The 20,260-nt window shown below is 42.8% G+C and overlaps 1 protein-coding gene across 1 annotated transcript; it reads right to left on the bottom strand.

The window, feature by feature from the left end:
- Nucleotides 1-3,285: 3,285 nt before the first annotated feature.
- Nucleotides 3,286-7,668, bottom strand: LOC109733221 (uncharacterized). The gene is made up of 4 exons (XM_040401679.3): nt 7,307-7,668; nt 4,497-4,629; nt 4,274-4,380; nt 3,286-3,735 (listed from the first exon to the last, which is right to left on the bottom strand). The coding sequence occupies exons 1-4, from the start codon at nt 7,652-7,654 to the stop codon at nt 3,580-3,582; spliced, it is 744 nt and encodes a 247-aa protein (XP_040257613.1). The 5' UTR covers nt 7,655-7,668; the 3' UTR covers nt 3,286-3,579.
- Nucleotides 7,669-20,260: the final 12,592 nt, after the last annotated feature.

Genomic DNA, 20,260 nt, shown 5'->3' on the forward strand with positions numbered 1-20,260 from the left:
CCCTGTCTCATCTGTTCACGGTGATTAAGGTGGCCGAGAGACAAATTTGTAGGGTTTTCCCCCTCTACACAATGCTCTAAGTATATTCATTTATGCTTAGTGGCTTCTCATTTTTTGCACGCTCTTTTAGAGAAACTTTTCGCCTAGTATACATGTACGATTTTGCTAAAGCATTGAGGTTCTATGTAAGATGCATATTTTGTGGTGCATGAGTTTTGTCGAGACTTCATCTCTTCCAAAACAAAAGAGGTATATCATCGCATTTCTCGCACGGTGTAACACGAAATACATGATCGCCATCAAACAGACCGCATACTATGAAAAACATGTTACTTGCTACTGACTCGACGTATTCACACCCGTATGTTCACCGCCCTGCATATAAAACTCCATTTTGGCCAACAATTGTAACAAGAATGTAACTATACAAGAAATAACACGACAATGGCAATAATTATAACAAGAAAGTAACTATGTATAAGAACTTGCAATACTGCATTAGGACTTGCAGCGGGCTGAAGGGCCTTGACCCAATAGCAAAGGGCGTGTGCCACTAAAGGAGGGAAACGCGTATGCTTCCGGGGTCTTAGACTGTACTCACACATTCCTTTTTTCATTGATTGCATTATTTGTTGGTAGCTTACCAAGCGGACCGCTTGGTTGTACTCGCACATTCTGTAGGCAGTTTCATCTCACGGCGTGAAACTTGTCTGCATCACTGAAAATACGCCTCTTGTAATAAAGGAAAAGCTCCACTCAAAAAAAAAGTGTGGTCCTCTGCTCAATACCAACAAGGAAATTAAATCGGTGTCTCTGTAATGCCAATGACCACAAACGGAAGCTCTCCTTCAGATACAACCACGTATTGCTCCTATGCGCTATGTTCGGATTATGTGGCCAAGTAATTCAGAATTAGTGCACCACGCATGGCATGACCAGTCCCGGTTACCTTCAACAACCAGCGATCCTGGAAAATCACAAACACATCCCCCTCATATACAATCATGCTCAACACAACTCCAACTGACATGTAACCAAACCAAACCTTTGAACAACCAACACATGACCCTAGGGTAGTCGTAGTCACACATAACAAAAAACAACCTCGGGGTGACACGAGTCTACACGACAAAACGAGAGTATTGTTCATTGATGACCCCTACTGGAAACTGCACAAGATAGCCCGTGAACAGCTCGCATAGTTTGACAAGGTACGGTTCATTATCTTCAACGAAAATCGGTAGCCTGTCCGAAGATCCAACAAAAATAGGGTTGGCGAAGAGTCAAAAGCAACGCTTCGCAATCCAGCCAGTGGAAACATTGGCCACTAAACGGTCTACACCTCCATCATCGAATTTGACGATTTCTTCCTGAAGAACAACCCATTGGTCCGGTCGGGCACATAGGATCCCGATGCCGCCCTGCTTGCCACCCTCGATTGGAGGTGCAATGGCATTCCTCCAAACAGAACATACGCCACTCATAGCAACATAGTCATCGAGGCTATTACTTGTCAACATACATTCTCTGATTCTCCAATAACATAAATGATATGAGCCGACGCACACTGCCAAGGAGACATCACTACGACTAGTTGGCTGGTCAATTGTATAGGAAAAATAAGTAGTAAATATGTGAAATGTTTTGAGTTCATTATGTGTATGTATGTAGTTAAAACTAGGAATGTCCTAGACGTACTGGAGGGGGTGGAGGCAAACATGCAAGGACCAACTCCAATTTAATACTCCCTCCGACGTGTCTAGATACATCCGTATCTAGACAAATCTAAGACAAGTAATATGGATCGGAGGGAGTAGTAGAGATGTCATCGAATAGATTACACTTTTTTTAGGGGCTCTAAGCTATATTCATAACATAACCATATTACGATAATATAACTCAACATTCTTGACACTTATTGCAGTTGCAGGGCTCAAGAACCTTAAACTTGATCTTTGGAGGTACTTTCCCCTCTATGTATGTCTTGATAGCCGCAATAGCCTTTCGGGCTTCCATAATTGTATCCCTACCCAAAGGGAAACAGTTGCCCCACCTCCTCCTATGATATCCACGAGTAGTGTCCAGGGTAAGGTGCTTCAGTGACGTTGCATAATCAAGAATACATCTCGTTAGCTCAATCATTGTCTTCCAGGGGCAAAAGCCAGTGATGAACACACTCTTAAGCTTGCGATGTCGGTGTTTCGGAACACAACTTGCCAACGAGAAATCTTCGTCCATATTGACTCCAGGAATTAAACCACCTTCCATGGTAGGAGCCTCTACCTGCATATGTTTGCTACCACTCAATTTCTTAAGCAAAACTGGACACATAATATTCTTAGTATATTATTAAGTACAGGATAGTAAATCGGCTGATCATAAGAGTTCAGAAGGACAATATGAAAAGTAACACCACGAACAAGTGGTTTGCAGTAAGAAGTTTACCAAGGTAGTAACAGCCTAACAGGTAAGGTATCACAGTTGTCGTGTAGCAATTAGTTGCACCCATGCATAACAGTGACATAACATAATACTTGGAAGGAAAAGGATAAAGGATGATTCGCCAAGTAAAGATCACGATGAGCCAAACTAATCTGCCTAGCTATAAGTTGGACAAGATATAATGTATAAATAGTTATTTCGCAAAAAAAAGGGAAATGAAGAATGACTTACACGCAAGACGAAAGTCCTCAAGGTGGGAGAAGCATCAAGAAAAGAAACCAAAGAACAGAAGTCGTAACCTGGAGAACGAGTTGGCATGAAAAGTTTTATCTCCAAATACTTGAGGTGCAGAAATTTACCCAGCACCATAGGTGTATTGACTGTCTGAAAAAGAATACCCAAAGATATGACTTCAGGGTTTATAGCTTAGATCAACAAATTAATGAATTAGAGTACATGAAAGCTAAAACTAACCTCATAAAGTGAGTTAAAAAAAGAGTTTGGACATTTGGTGCAATGGATGAAAGCTTGGCGCTAGCATAATGGAGCAGGTTAGGCACAATGGCACATGTCATTTGCATTTTCTTCACTTGCAATGAACTTCCAAGCGAGATATGTATCAGGGGACCATCATAATTGAAGGTGGAGAGGTTTGGAGCACTGCATTCAATCATCTGTAACATTTTGCAACATTGCACTTCCAGGATGTTAAGCTTCGACAAAAAATGTGGTATCTTTAAGCAATGTATATCGTAGCAGGACTCGAGATCCAAATGCTCTAACAAGAAGGAATTGGACAGAAGTAGATATAACTCCTCCCCAGTAATACCAACATCATGCAGACAAAGAGTCTTCAAACCACTCAAGCGACCAACTTTGCCTACAGAATGAAAAGCACAGCTAGTGATGTGAAAATACTGGATTGAGTGTGCTGCCTCAGGAGATAGAAGTGAACCAGGAAAGTTATATTTCAGCTTGCTATTTATGGGGAGCCCTAGCGTAAATTCTTTGATCCCAGGTGTAATTGCACTTGCAGCCAGCGATCAAGATAACTTGGATGCACAGTGAACTCATCGCGAGTTTGCAATTTAAATGTCTTCACCCCAACGCCAGAGTGATTCCGCATGATGTGGTCAACTATTTGGTAAAATCCCTTGTTTGTTTGCCTAGTGCTCTCATATCAAATATGAGCTTGGGATAGCATCTCCAAGAGTGAAGAAAATCATGAGACAAGCAGGCAGCACGAGCGGCATCTTGAATAGCCATAAGGGCATGTATCTTCCAAATGATATCCTGCACAAGCATGATACAAAAATGAAGTATTGAAATAGTGTTGGCAGTGATGACTTGTTGCTCTACATTACTAGTGGAGATGAATTGTACACCTTGTGGGGCGTTTACATTGATTCAGAACTGTCAGGCACTACAAATGGACTACTTTATCAAGTACATAAATTGAGCACTGGGCTACTTTATGCCAAAACGAAAAGTATAACAAGAGAGAATGCATCAAGTACAGGCAGCCAAAAGACATGTTTTGGACTTGGGCTCGGCCTCCAACATGCAACTTTGACTGAATTTTCGTACAAGTATGTTACTAAACTTATACTCCCTCCATTCCATATTAAGTGTCGCTGATTTAGTACAAAGTTGTACTAAATCAGTGACACTTAATATGGAACGGAGGGAGTATATAAAAAGAATTATGGCATTATTAAAATGTTTGTCATGACGAATCTAATGTCAATTTTCACATCATATCTGGTTGACCTCGTGCTTTCTAGGAGTCTTTCTGAAAGGAGGTAGTAATTTTTTGGGGAGTTCATCATACCTCTGGAAGGCTAACCTCTGGCCCCATTACTTCAGCACTTGGAGAACCATCAGCCTGTCGGCAAGGTGAAACCTTGCTTTCAGCATGAGAGGCAGCCAAACCAACATCTGTAGTCCACAATCCGACAAGGTCACAATATAGCACACGAGAATGACCAAGGATCAATGCAATTACAACACAACTACAAACTCTACACATAATTATAAGCAGCTTGAGGCCTTACCAGTTATAAACTGAAGAGGATGATGAGATGCAGGGCTGCAGGATGATGGAAGGTCAGCAACAGGCTTGAGTGGACCTGAGGATGAGGAGGAAGCCATTGATGGGTTGGAGGCTACTGTAGCAAACTCTAGGAGCTGATGAGAAGGTAGCATTCTTTCATGTTGTCAAATCACTTAATTACCAACTCGACTAATGTAATAGCATAAAAATAAAGAGCATTCATACGCATTTGTTTAATGGCAGAAGAAGAAATAGCATGCAGTAACGCAACATATTGTATACAGGTGACAACTCCATCACAGCACGCGGTAGCACACAAATTTCATTTAAAAAACAAACCCAAATCAAAGAAAATCATTCATGGCATCAGTTTATTCCAGATCTAAAGTCTCGTGGGGTCAAGAGACTTGAACAATCCATAAATTCATGAGTTGCCGCAAAGCTATTTTTCAACCTGGATAAGAAACTATAGAGGTAGCATCAAAGTGAAGCCAACATAATATTATAGTAACTTACATGAGGCACACTTGAACCGAGAAATATCGATGTCTCCAGGGTGACCTGGACAGGAGTATGATACGGGGCAGGCGGAGAGGTCTCATGCCTCCTCCACCGCCTCTCACACAAGGAGCCATGGCCCAAGAAAAATCGTCACCCTTCTTTCGAACACAACAACAATAGAGGGAGCTAAAGAGGCCACCGTGGGACAGAGAACACGATGGAGTGAGAAACAGGGAGCCTAATTTGTGAACTTTGAATGAATGAGTCCCAACATCTTTTGGATTTTATCAGAAGCACTTAAACTCACTGGTTCAGGCTTAAAAACGGAAAAGGTGTGATGGCTCCCTGTTCACTCCATCCTCTTCTGTCTCCCGCAATCTGCCACTGTAGGAGAAAATGGGTAAAAAAAGAACACTCCATGTGACAACTTTCAGCTTAGTGGTTTGTGTTCTTGGTATGCCTAGGATTCTGCTCTGTATGATACTCCCTCCGTCCCAAAATAAGTGTCTCAACTTTGTCCTAACTTTAGTACAAGTTGTACTAAAGTTGAGACTTATTTTGGGACGGAGGGAGTACTTGTATGGAGTTGTGGGGAGCTTTGAGTTTATCTCTATCTTATGTGGGACAGTTGGAGTGCTTGTTGGTCCTTCTTAAGTTGGGTGTTGTGTGCTTTCTTTTTTTGCTACTGTTTGCTTCAGGAGCAAGAATGTCCTGGTGTCCCAGAAGACCAAAAAAAAAAGTTTGCTTTCTAGTATTCCCTCCATTCGGAAATAACTGGCGTGGCTTTAGTTCAAATTTGAACTAAAACCACGTCAGTTTTCAAAACGGAGGTAGTATAAAGCAGGGCATATGCCTGTTTGTCTTAAAAACCTTTCAACTCAGTAAAGAAAAGATTTCAACAGCAAACTCATGCGACATGATTTCAACTTCCAGCTGACAGAATAGGAACTTTCAACCATGAAATTTGAGATTTCGTGTTGGAGGAGAAAGAAGCTGAGCTTTGAACTCCATGAACAGTAGGTTTCAGCTCAATTAACACAAACTTTTAACAATCGAAACGGACCCTAAGTTAGAAAAAAAAAACTATAAATTAGTACACTAGCCACATACAGGCCCTGTATTATTCTGTAATTAGTACAATAGCCACATCACTATTGCTGATACATGGGATGGTGTTAACCTTAGGATTACTTTTAGAAGGTGTGTGGACAACAGATTGCTCCTCCAGTGGTTTGACTTTGTTCATATTGCTGAGTCTATTCGGCTTAATACTGATGCCGATGCTGTGATTTGGAAGCTTGAATCCAATGGTATTTACTCTGTCGGTCTTTATATGCTGTTGTGAGGGGGGTCGTCCCTGTTCATATTCCTGCTGTTTGGCAACTTAATGTTCCTCCTAAAATCCATATTTTTCTTTGGCTTTTACCTCATAATAAGTTGCTCACTAGAGATAACCTAGCTAAAAGGCAAAATCTTGACAATTTATCCTGCCTATTCTGTAATGAAGATGCCTGTATGCGCTCATTCTTTGCCTGTGCTGTTGCCACTAAGGTGCGGAGAAAGCCACTAAGGTGCGGAGAAATATTAGTACCCTCACTGGGTTAACACTACTGTGAACTTTGAGGTACATTGCAAAGTGGTGGATCAGTCACAAAAAACACCAGACAATCAACCTAGTTTCATGCAGCAACTCTATAGTCTGTGGAAATATAGGAATGAACTCTGTTTTTAACAGAAGTTCATGGACTGGTGTGCAGGTGATCCTGAGAGGCATAGCAGTAGTGTTCTCTCAGTGGGCAATCTTGTGGTCTGGCCCTGGCCCTGCAAAAGAGCGCGTGCTGGAGATCACAGCTTCACTCTGGGCGCTTGCCATGAGCCCAACTCTACAGCTGTGGCCGGATCCGGGCTGATGGGGCGTCGGTTGAGGCCTTCGTCTCTGTCAGGATTGCCGGCTTCTGAAGATGCCGCTGGATGGGAAGCCTCCATTGTTGGGCAGGCAAAGCATGCGGAGGAATCCTCCCGCGGATCGATTGAAGACGGCATCTAGCTCAGGATTGCGCCTGGAGCTTGAAAACAGAGCTTGACTTGCAGCTGCGTGCTCATGCGCTATATGGAATGTTTGGTTTCATTTTAATGGAAAATGGAGCCGGGGCTGGGTGCCCTTTCTTTTTTCCTCTAAAATAAACAGCTTGTGCATTATCAATAAAAACTTCTAATGACTCGGAAATCTGAAATTACAGCCCAAAAAGGGGACAGATCAGGAACGCCCTAAAATTGGGGAATTCTTTAGCCAGCTACCGAGCTACGTACCTTCGTGCTCACGGCCCACGGGGGTGGCGGCGCGGTGGTCGGGGGAGATGCCGGCACAAAGGTGTGGCGTAGGCGGCGGCGACGGTCGACGGAGTCGAGGCGCCGGTCGCCGCTGACTGAAAGGACAGTGGAGGTGGAGCCTAACCGGGGGGCCGGAGTGAGGACAGCAACTGACTGTAGCCTGCACTGGACGCTCACTGAAGGCAGCGCGACGGGCGACGGCCGTGACGAGATGGAGAGGTGCGGCGCGCGGAGAAAACCGACGATTCGATTTGGGTCTTCCCGTCTCGCTCGGCAAAAGGAAAAGAAGAGGCAGGGAAAATAAATAAACGATCCCTGCTCTGACATTGATATATCCGGATTGTTCGGATACTTTTGGGTCTCCAACACGGATTCATGTACAATTGGGCTGATATCTTGAGAGCTCAAAATAAAATTAGTAAATAAAAATGTGTTCAAACGTTTGAAAACACTCGGATCGGTCTCGGATCAATCGTGAAGCGGAATTAGAGAGTCCGGACATCCGCCTCGGATCAATCGTGAACCGGAGTAGGAGAGTACGGACATCCGCTTACGACACATCGGTCCCGCTCATCAGGGTCACTCCCCCCCCCCCCCCCTCTCTCTCTTTCCTTTCTTCCCTGCTCTCTATAAGCGTCGCCTTCTCTCTTCAATCTGGACGCTTACGGCCAGACAACACAGTCGAATAGGGTGGGCTTTGCCCTGTGTGTTTCAGTCTTTGGGTGTGGGCTTGGCTCTTGTTGTTCCGGTTTTCGCCCGGTTTTCCGTAATTAACTGGGCAATTCTCTTCTGCTTAATTAATAGACGAGGCAATCGTTGCCTCCGTTTCGAGAAAAAAATCGGGACGCTTCTATCTCGTCCCCACTCTGGCGCATGCTCCCACCTCACCTACTCAACGCTCCTCTTAGAGCATCTCCACTCGTTCGGCCCCCCAGCGCATAGGGCGGCGCTATTCCGGGCGCTCGCCCGGCGATTTTTAGGCCCTGGGGGCGATCTAGGTCCCAACCACATCCCCAGGTGCCACTCCCAAGGCGTCGTAAATTCAAACTTGGTCCATTCTCGCTACCCAAAAAATGCCACAAGTCCGGCGATCAGCGCCACAAAAGTCCCGGGCGATCGGCGATCACCTTGCCAGAGTTCGGCGATCAATAAAAAGTTCGGCGTGCAAAAGAAAGGATGTGTAGGCAATGCATCAAACGGCGGCATCGGCCTCCGGCGTCGGAGGAGTCGGTGTGCGCGGGTTGGTATGCGTCGGCGCGGCTTCAGTGTTGGGCGTCGTGGAGGCATCATCGCTCGGGCTTGGCAGCGGCGTAGGGGTCGGCGTGGGAGTTGGCGCCGCCGTCGACGGCATCTGGTTCAGGATGAGGCCGCGCTCCGCCAGGTACCACGCCTTGAGCTGCTCATCGTCACTCCGGAGCATGTCCGCCCCCTCCCCCCCCCCCAATCAGGAAAGCTAGGTCGGTGTTCCTCTTTTTCGCGGCGACGTTGGTCCGGAGCAGGTCGACCTTGACGGCGTTGTTTGTCATCAACGCCGACCATCGCGCCTCGGTTTTCTCTTCCCTCTGGGTGGCCCGGGTCTTGGCGTCGGCGATACAATGCTCGATGGACTCTTCCGAACGCGCGGTAGCCAGCTCGGCGTGCTTCGCCGACTTGGCCCGTTTGTTGCCGTAGGGGCGCCCGTCGGACGCGCCCGGCGTCGGCGTGTACGGCTTGTAGGTCTCCTTGGCCTTGGCGAGGGTGCGCCGGACTTCCCACTACTAGGGAAAACCTGATACACAGAATCTTACCAGCGGCGTGGTTTAAAAACAAACGCTACTGCTAATTAGCAGTAGCGCGCTTCGAAAGAGCACGCTACTAACACCCAGCTAGTAGTAGCGCGCTAAGGTAAAAGAGCGCTACTACTACAATTGTCAGGGAGTTGCCTCCAAACTATGTATTGTAGTACCGCCCTTCCGGCACACGCGCTACTGCTAACTAGCCTAGCAGTAGTGCGTTATGCCAGCACTCGCTACTGCTAAAGTCCCATCCCCCTCTCGCGTCGAAGTTTAGTCCCATACTGCTAAGCGAATATGGTGTTTACCACCTTAAATACGTTACTTCACAAACCATCACAAGCACTTGGTCTTCATTGAACTCTATGTGTATGATCTGTGGCCGCAATAGAAATCTTCGCCGGTTCTTAGAACCGGCGAAGATTCCTATTGACAATTTAGATTCTACACAAAAAGATCATTGATGACTAATGTATTTTTGAATTTTTTTACATGCCTAGTCTTAGCAGTAGCGCGTTTGGCAGAAGGCGCTACTGGTACAGGCATAGCAGTAGCGCTTCTTCTGCTAAACGCGCTACTGCTATGGGGATTAGCAGTAGCGCTTTATCCTGTCCAGCGCTATTGCTAAGTTCAATTTCTTCCCCCAACCGCCCGCCCCCCACTCTTCCTCTCCACTCTCTCACTCCCCCGCACCCCCTCCCGTCGTCCGCCGCCGCGGCCATTCCCCGACCACCGTCGTCGCCCGCCGCCGCCGACGCTCCTGCTCCTCCTCCACTGAGGTAATCCCTCTTCCCTACCGCGCCCCTCCCTCCACCTCCGGCCGCCCCCTCCTCCCTCCTCCCTCCTCCTCCGTCCGCCCCCTCCTCGCTCCTCCTTCCTTCTCCGGTCGCCCCCTCCTCCTCCGGCCGGCCCCTCCTCCCCCTCCCTCCTCCTCCTGCCACCCCTCCTCCCTCCTCATCCTCCCCCCTCCACTCCTCCTCCGGCCGCCCCTCCTCCCTCCTTGATGTCTACTACGCAACCTTCTTCTTGTAGACGTTGTTGGGCCTCCAAGTGCAGAGGTTTGTAGGACAGTAGCAAATTTCCCTCAAGTGGATGACCTAAGGTTTATCAATCCATGGGAGGCGTAGGTTGAAGATGGTCTCTCTCAAACAACCCTGCAACCAAATAACAAAGAGTCTCTTGTGTCCCCAACACATCCAATACAATGGTAAATTATATAGGTGCACTAGTTCGGCGAAGAGATGGTGATACAAGTGCAATATGGATGGTAGATATAGGTTTTTGTAATCTGAAAATATAAAAACAGCAAGGTAACTAATGATAAAAGTGAGCACAAACGGTATTGCAATGCTAGGAAACAAGGCCTATGGTTCATACTTTCACTAGTGCAAGTTCTCTCAATAATAATAACATAATTGGATCACATAACTATCCCTCAACATGCAACAAAGAGTCACTCCAAAGTCACTAATAGCGGAGAACAAACGAAGAGATTATGATAGGGTACGAAACCACCTCAAAGTTATTCTTTCGGATCGATCTATTCAAGAGTTCGTACTAGAATAACACCTTAAGACACAAATCAACCAAAACCCTAATGTCACCTAGATACTCCAATGTCACCTCAAGTATCCGTGGGTATGATTATACGATATGCATCACACAATCTCAGATTCATCTATTCAACCAACACACAGAACTTCAAAGAGTGCCCCAAAGTTTCTACCGGAGAGTCAAGACGAAAACGTGTGCCAACCCCTATGCATAGGTTCATGGGCGGAACCCGCAAGTTGATCACCAAAACATACATCAAGTGAGTCACGTGATATTCCATTGTCACCACAGATACGCACGGCAAGACATACATCAAGTGTTCTCAAATCATTAAAGACTCAATCCGATAAGATAACTTCAAAGGGAAAACTCAATCCATTACAAGAGAGTAGAGGGGGAGAAGAAACATAAGATCCAACTATAATAGCAAAGCTCGCGATACATCAAGATCGTGCCAAATCAAGAACACGAGAGAGAGAGAGAGATCAAACACATAGCTACTGGTACATACCCTCAGCCCCGAGGGTGAACTACTCCCTCCTCGTCATGGAGAGCGCCGAGATGATGAAGATGGCCACCGGTGAGGGTTCCCCCCTCCGGCAGGGTGCCGGAATAGGGTCCTGGTTGGTTTTTGGTGGCTACAGAGGCTTGCGGCGGCGGAACTCCCGATCTATTCTGTTCCCCGGTCGTTTTAGGGTATATGGATATATATAGGCGGAAGAAATACGTCAGGGGAGCCACGAGGGGCCCACGAGGGTGGAGGGCGCGCCCCCCTACCTCGTGCCTCCCTCGTTGCTTTCCTGACGTGCACTCCAAGTCTCCCGGGTTGCTTTCCTTCCAAAAATAACTTCTCCAGAAGGTTTCATTCCGTTTCGACTCCGTTTGATATTCCTTTTCTTTGAAACACTGAAACAAGGGAAAAAACAGGAACTGGCACTGGGCTCTGGGTTAATAGGTTAGTCCCAAAAATAATATAAAAGTGCATAGTAAAGCCCATAAAACATCCAAGATGGATAATATAATAGCATGAATACTTCATAAATTATAGATACGTTGGAGACGTATCAGCATCCCCAAGCTTAATTCCTGCTCGTCCTCGAGTAGGTAAATGATAAAAGAAAGAATTTATGAAGTGTGAATGCTAGCAGGTGCACAAGTTTGATAAATGATAATTTCAATCACCTTTTCTAGCATCATTATATGTCATAGTAGTAGCTCAACTCATAAAACTTTGCATGATCAAGCAACACACGTTAAAGTATATATCATAAACTTTCTTGAAAACTAACAAACCGTGTTATTAGTCATCAAACAATTACAATTCATCTTATTTTCAGGAAGAGTCTATGTCAGAGCTTTGATTCAGCAAACTTCACATACTCAACTATCATTTAGTCTTCCATGATTGCTACCACTCAAAGCATATTTTTAGAACAAATAGTATTCATCGAACACAGAGAAAGATAGGGGCTTAATGTTTCGCCTCCCAACCTTTTACCTCAAGGGTAATGTCAACAGTAATAATTCATGCTCAAATATATTTGAATGGCCATATATGCTTAGATCTTTCCATCACATGATGCTTGCCAACTAAAGAGTAGGTTGGAATGAGAAGGAATACTACTGACTCTTGCATAAAAGTAAAAGATAGGCCCTTCGCAGAGGGAAGCAGGTATTTGCAGAGGTGCCAGAGCTCGAAGCAAAAACAGAGATGAAAATAATTTTGAGAGGTATGCTTTCATTGTCAACATACGACCGAGGGTTCCCAGTATCTTCCATACTACATACATTATAGGCGGTTCCCAAACAGAAAGTTAAAGATTTTTACTCCCCCTCCACCAACAATCATCAATCCATGGCTTGCCCGAAACAACGGGTGCCTCCAACTAACATCAAACCTGGGGGAGTTTTGTTTGCAATTATTTTTGATTTGATTTTGATCTTTTGATCATGGGACTGGGCATCCCAGTTACCAGCCATTTTCTCGTGAATGATGAGCGGAGTCCACTCATCGTGAGAATAACCCACCTAGCATGGAAGATACTGCTAGCCCCTAGTCGCTACATGAGCGATTCGGGCATACAAAACAGATTATTATTTGAAGGTTTAGAGTTTGGCACATGCAAATTTACTTGGAACGGCAGGTAAATACCGCATATAGGTAGATATGGTGGACACTCATGGAAGAAACTTGCTTCAAGGATTTTGGATGCACAAGCAGTATTCCCGCTTAGTACAGATATTTTGGCTAGCAAAGGATTCTAAATAGCAAGCACCACATGTTAGAGGATCCAAAACAATATAACTTATACAAATATACCCAAGCATAACTCATTATGTTGTCTTCCTTGTCCAACTTCAACTAATTTGCTCAGGTTTGAAAATAATTAATGGGGATCACAATCATAGAAGATGTCCAAGATAGTATATTTATATGTGAAATCTCTCTTCCTTTCTTTCATGAATTGTTCAAGTGACCAATACAATGTTTGCTAACCTTCAAAAAATTTACCACCTCTACTTCTTATATGTAAAGTCATTACTCCCCATGGGATAAGCATATTAAACATATATAATTTCAGATTTATGATATTCAATTCATTCAACCATTTACCCATAGGATATAAGTGAAGCACACGAGCAAATGACAAACTACTCCAAAAAGATATAAGTGAAGATCAATGAGTAGTCGAATAATTATGTAACTATGCGAAGACTCTCTAACATTTAAGAATTTCAGATCTTGGTATTTTATTCAAACAGCAAGCAAAGCTAAAGAAAGTAAAATGACACTCCAAGCAAAACACATATCATGTGGTGAATAAAAATATAGCTCCAAGTAAAGTTACCGATGAACGAAGACGAAAGAGGGGATGCCTTCCGGGGAATCCCCAAGCTTAGGCTCTTGGTTATCCTTGAATATTACCTTGGGGTGCATTGGGCATCCCCAAGCTTAGGCTCTTGCCACTCCTTATTCCATAGTCCATCGAATCTTTACCCAAAACTTGAAAACTTCACAACACAAAACTCAACAGAAAACTCGTAAGCTCCGTTAGAGAAAGAAAAGAAAACACCACTTAAAGGTACTGTAATGAACTCATTATTTATTTGTATTGGTGTTAAATCTACTGTATTCCAACTTCTCTATGGTTTATAAACTATTTTACTAGCCATAGAGTCATCAAAATAAGCAAACAACACACGAAAACAGAATCTGTCAAAAACAGAACAATCTGTAGTAATCTGTAACTAACGCAAACTTCTGGAACTCCAAAAATTCTAAAATGAATTGGTGGACCTGAGGAATTTGTCTAGTAATCATCTGCAAAAAGAATCAACTAAATAGCACTCTCCAGTAAAAAGTTGAAGCTAATCTCGTGAGCGCTAAAGTTTCTGTTTTTTACAGCATGATCATAAAGACTTCACCCAAGTCTTCCCAAAGGTTCTACTTGGCACAAACACTAATTAAAACACAAAACCACATCTAAACAGAAGCTAGATGTATTATTTATTACTAAACAGAACCAAAAAGCAAGAAAATAAAATAAAATTGGGTTGCCTCCCAACAAGCGCTATCGTTTAACGCCCCTAGCTAGGCATGATGATTTCAATGATGCTCGCATAAAAGATAAGAATTGAAACATAAAGAGAGCATCATGAAGAATATGACTAGCACATTTAAGTCTAACCCACTTCCTATGCATCGGGATTTTGTGAGCAAACAACTTATGGGAACAATAATCAACTAGCATAGGAAGGCAAAACAAGCATAACTTCAAAACTTTAAGCACATAGAGAGGAAACTTGACATTATTGCAATTCCTACAAGCATATATTCCTCCCTCATAATAATTTTCAGTAGCATCATGAATGAATTCAAAAATATAATCAGCACCTAAAGCATTCTTTTCATGATCTACAAGCATAGAAATTTTATTACTCTCCACATAAGCAAAATTCTTCTCTTTCGGAATAGTGAGAGTATCATAAGAGACTTGAATACTATAAATTGTTTCCATATTAAAAAATTAATGTTCAGAAAAAGGGTAATCATAATCATGACAAGTTTTATAAATAGAATCATCACTACTCTTTATAGCATAAGTTTCATCACAATAATCATCATAAGTAGCAACTTTGTTCTCATCATAATCAATTGAAACCTCTTCCGAAATAGTGGAATCATCACCAAATAAAGTCATGACCTCTCCAAATCCACTTTCATAAATATTATAAGATTCAACATCCTCCAAAATAGTGGGATCACTACTTCCTAAAGTTGACACTCTTCCAAACCCACTTTCATCAATATAATCATCATAAGTAGGAGGCATGCCATCATCATTATAAATTTGCATATCAAAACTTGGGAGGCTAAAAATATCATCTTTATTAAACATAGCATCCCCAAGCTTGGGACAAACATTAATTTCAGCAAATATATTCTCAAATATGTCATCCTCATCAAACATAGCTTCCCCAAGCTTGGGCCTTTTCATATCATAAGCATAATCACTCTCATCATTAATAGTATGGATAGCACCAATAGTATAGCAATTATCATATTCTTCCAAGCAAGTGCCAAAAATATTTTCAAGATCATAAGAAGTATCATTATCTTCCCAATCATAATCATCACAATAAGCAATAGGCATAACGAGATCATCATCAAGTGCATCATCTTCCACAATTATTTTTGATTCATTTTCATGAGGCACAACAATGATAGGAGCAACATTATTTGGGAGAGATATATTTTTACCTCTCTTCCTTTTCCTTTTCCTTTTCCTTTTCTTCTTCTTCACCACATCATGTGTGGGTTCAATCCTCTTTTTGGAGTTCCTTATTAATGAGATTAGTTGAATAGAAGGCTCCTCCTCGTTACCTGATTCATCATAAGAAATAATAGGAGAATATTGGGAAGTCTCTTCCCTTTCGTTAGTATTCTCTTCGTCTTCTATTTGTTTTCTTTTCTTTATGTAATTGGCAATATAAGGATTTTCAATGCAATTCACCGCACAATACATATAAATTTCCTCTAGATCAAAATGAAGAATTCTATCAAGGGCAAATTCTGGAATATCCTTAGTTATACGTTTCATTTCTTCGTAACCCAAGAGCAAACTAAGTTCATTATGATGTGCAAGGGAAATCAAGTCATCATAATTTTTGGACACGATATGATCATGAAACAATTTGCATTGGGTACTGAAATGATCATGTTCATTGCAAAGTTCACAAGTACGCTAAGAAAATTTAAATTTTCAGCACAAGCATCTAGCCTTTCTTGCAACCATTTAGTTTCTAAATGCTTATGCCTCTTGCAATATCTATCTTCCCTATTTGGTGTGTACTAGCAAACCCAATGCACTCCACAAAAATTGACATGTTTATAGGAGACATTTTCATCATAACTAGTGCAATCATCATTAGTACTATGGATATTCAAGGAGTTCATACTAACAACATTGCAATCATGCTCATCATTCAAAGATTTAGTGCCAAACATTTTAATGCATTCTTCTTCTAACACTTTGGCACAATTTTCCTTTCCATCATACTCACGAAAGATATTAAAAAGATGAAGCATATGAAGCAAACTCAAATCCATTTTTTTTAGTTTTCTTTTATAAACTAAACTAGTGCTAAAACAAGAAACTAAAAGATTCGATTGCAAGATCTAAAGATATACCTTCAAGCACTCACCTCCCCGGCAACGGCGCCAGAAAAGAGCTTGATGTCTACTACGCAACCTTCTTCTTGTAGACGTTGTTGGGCCTCCAAGTGCAGAGGTTTGTAGGACAGTAGCAAATTTCCCTCAAGTGGATGACCTAAGGTTTATCAATCCATGGGAGGCGTAGGTTGAAGATGGTCTCTCTCAAACAACCCTGCAACCAAATAACAAAGAGTCTCTTGTGTCCCCAACACATCCAATACAATGGTAAATTGTATAGGTGCACTAGTTCGGCGAAGAGATGGTGATACAAGTGCAATATGGATGGTAGATATAGGTTTTTGTAATCTAAAAATATAAAAACAGCAAGGTAACTAATGATAGAAGTGAGCACAAACGGTATTGCAATGCTAGGAAACAAGGCCTAGGGTTCATACTTTCACTAGTGCAAGTTCTCTCAACAATAATAACATAATCGGATCACATAACTATCCCTCAACATGCAACAAAGAGTCACTCCAAAGTCACTAATAGCGGAGAACAAACGAAGAGATTATGGTAGGGTACGAAACCACCTCAAAGTTATTCTTTCGGATCGATCTATTCAAGAGTTCGTACTAGAATAACACCTTAAGACACAAATCAACCAAAACCCTAATGTCACCTAGATACTCCAATGTCACCTCAAGTATCCGTGGGTATGATTATACGATATGCATCACACAATCTCAGATTTATCTATTCAACCAACACACAGAACTTCAAAGAGTGCCCCAAAGTTTCTACCGGAGAGTCAAGACGAAAACGTGTGCCAACCCCTATGCATAGGTTCATGGGCGGAACCCGCAAGTTGATCACCAAAACATACATCAAGTGAGTCACGTGATATTCCATTGTCACCACATATACGCACGGCAAGACATACATCAAGTGTTCTCAAATCATTAAAGACTTTATCCGACAAGATAACTTCAAAGGGAAAACTCAATCCATTACAAGAGAGTAGAGGGGGAGAAGAAACATAAGATCCAACTATAATAGCAATGCTCGCGATACATCAAGATCGTGCCAAATCAAGAACACGAGAGAGAGAGATCAAACACATAGCTACTGGTACATACCCTCAGCCCCGAGGGTGAACTACTCCCTCCTCGTCATGGAGAGCGCCAAGATGATGAAGATGGACACCGGTGAGGGTTCCCCCCTCCGGCAGGGTGCCGGAATAGGGTCCTGGTTGGTTTTTGGTGGCTACAGAGGCTTGCGGCAGCGGAACTCCCGATCTATTCTGTTCCCCGATCGTTTTAGGGTATATGGATATATATATATATAGGCGGAAGAAATACGTCAGGGGAGCCACGAGGGGCCCACGAGGGTGGAGGGCGCCCCCCCTGCCTCGTGCCTCCCTCGTTGCTTTCCTGACGTGCACTCCAAGTCTCCCGGGTTGCTTTCCTTCCAAAAATAACTTCTCCAGAAGGTTTCATTCCGTTTCAACTCCGTTTGATATTCCTTTTCTTCGAAACACTGAAACAAGGGAAAAAACAGGAACTGGCACTGGGCTCTGAGTTAATAGGTTAGTCCCAAAAATAATATAAAAGTGCATAGTAAAGCCCATAAAACATCCAAGATGGATAATATAATAGCATGAATACTTCATAAATTATAGATACGTTGGAGACGTATCACTCCTCCTCCTCTCTACTCCCTCCTCCTCCTCCTCCTCCTCCCTCCTCGCAACCCCCTCCTCCCTCCATCTCTCCTAAACCCTAAACTTTTTTGTACTGTTCTTGTATAATGTAGTTTTTTTACTGTTTTTTAGTAAGAAAAATAATTATTTTTATCTATAGTAAGTGTTTAGTTGAACTAGTTGAATTAATAGAACTGTTTTATTTTTAGTAAGAAAATTTAGGTATATGAGATTTGATGATCTAATTAAAATTTAATATAGAAGTAGTTTATTTTTAGTAAGTGCTTAGTTGAACTAGTTGAATTAATAGAACTAGTTCAATTTATGTCATTATCACTTTGTCATCAAAGAATGCTATATGAGGTTTGATGATCTAATTAAAATTTACTCGGTGGAATATGTAGGCTTTGTACGGTCGTGTCTCATTGGAGTGATCGTCATCCGAGCTACCTCTACTTCCTATACACCTGAGTCGTGAGCTAAAAGTCCACCTCCTCTTTATCCACTTCTCGGTGTGTTGAATAGAGTAGAACTAGGTGTTTAGTCGGTGAGTCATGTGCGAATGCTTATGATAATTGATCCGGATGGAATTGCAAGTTTAAGCATGCATCATTGTATGTGTATGAACATCTTTGTATCGCTTGGAAAATCCGAGTGGCCTATGTTTTGCCGGAGTGTTGATTCATTTTCGTTCCGGCAAATTTCAGGCGCTCGATGTGTCCTATTTTAGCAAAGGTCATGCCGGATTTTTCCATGAATTTAAGCATGACTTGTGCTAGAATATGTAGGAAATATCGAGTGTCCCGGATTTGCTAGTAAGAGAATCAAATGATCAATTTTCAATTAATGTTTCAACTATGAACATAGGAAATGTCTGACGACAAAAAGGATTTCGGTATGTGCGAATACTGCGAAGACGAGCGCGGCCTGTGCGACAGAAATTTCCTAGTTGATGGTAAGCGCTTCAGCATCAAGCTGGATGAGACCTTCGAAGTGGATACGGTAAGTCACAATGACAAGTGTCTTTTTTCGTAATTAAGCATGACTTCTTCTTTTGCTTCAACTTATAATTTTAATTTTTTACTATTCTACTAGCGTATCCCATGCCATGCAAGAATTTCTAACACCGAGGAATGCTTAATAGTCAAAGACTGGAGCAAGATTGTGAAGGATCGCAGAAAAGTACTAGGGGCAGCAATCAGAAGCGCAGCCCACAATTAGGAGACAGGTTCATCTGCATGCTCCAATATGATGAAGCGGGAGTGCTACACATGTTTTATGCTATTTTACCTGAGAGAGAGCAGCAGGAGTGAGTTTGAAGATGATGATGTGTTACACTATGACTATGATGATTAAATAGCTAGTGTTGGTGGTAATGACCATGATGATTATTATTAGCTAGTGTTGGTGGTGATTAGATAGCTATCGTTGCTAGTGTTGGTGGTGATTAGCTAGCTAGAATGAGTTTGAAGATGATAATGTGCTACACTATGACTATGATGATTAAATAGCTAATGTTGGTGGTAATGACTATGATGATGATTAAATAGCTTATGTTGACGGATTAGATTCAAGTGGAGGCAACATGTGGTGCACATCGAAAGTACTACTAATCCAAACTAGATCAAGTTTGGATTAGTAGTATAGTTTCGAGATGCACCACATGCTGCCTCCACTTGAACCTAATCCACCTTTCATTTTACACACTGTTATAACAACCTCATAATTGGTACTGTACCAAAATTTGTATAACGGCGTATGAATACACTAAAAAACAGTATACTAGTAGCGCTGGACCGCTAACACGCTACTACTAGTTAGATTAGCAATAGCGCGGGAAACAACACACGCTGCGGCTATTTGTGTTAGCAGTAGCGTGTGTCGCACACGCTATTGCTAAGGAATAGCTGTAGCGCCTTACTAGTAGCACGGCCACACGCGCTACTAGTAGGCTTTAAACTCGCGCTACTACTAGGCTTTTCCCTAGTAGTGTCCGCCCACTTCTCGCACTTCTCGATCCGGGAGAACACGTGAAGGTACTTGAAATCTTGGTCGGTGTTGCTGTCCTGCCGAAACATGGCGAACATCCGAACCATCTGCGCCGAGGAACAAGTGTTGACGACGCACACACGTGGCAAAAACGAGCGAGAGACCGGCGGCATACCTGACCCTCGATGCTGGTGACGCTCTTCGGGCGAGCCGCGACCTCCTCGACGATCCCATGTCATTTGTTGCACGCCGTTTGGATG

The sequence above is a fragment of the Aegilops tauschii genome, chromosome 2, assembly GCF_002575655.3.
Source record: "Aegilops tauschii subsp. strangulata cultivar AL8/78 chromosome 2, Aet v6.0, whole genome shotgun sequence".
In the NCBI taxonomy this organism is placed as follows: domain Eukaryota; kingdom Viridiplantae; phylum Streptophyta; class Magnoliopsida; order Poales; family Poaceae; genus Aegilops; species Aegilops tauschii.

Coding starts and splice junctions, on each gene's coding strand:
- LOC109733221 (XM_040401679.3), bottom strand. CDS start 7,654: ATGTCAGAGCAGGGATCGTTTATTTATTTTCCCTGCCTCTTCTTTTCC. Junction 4,630..7,306: donor CGTGGGCCGTGAGCACGAAG/GTACGTAGCTCG, acceptor CCTTCTCATCAG/CTCCTAGAGTTTGCTACAGT. Junction 3,736..4,273: donor CAGAGGTTAGCCTTCCAGAG/GTATGATGAACT, acceptor ATGCTTGTGCAG/GATATCATTTGGAAGATACA.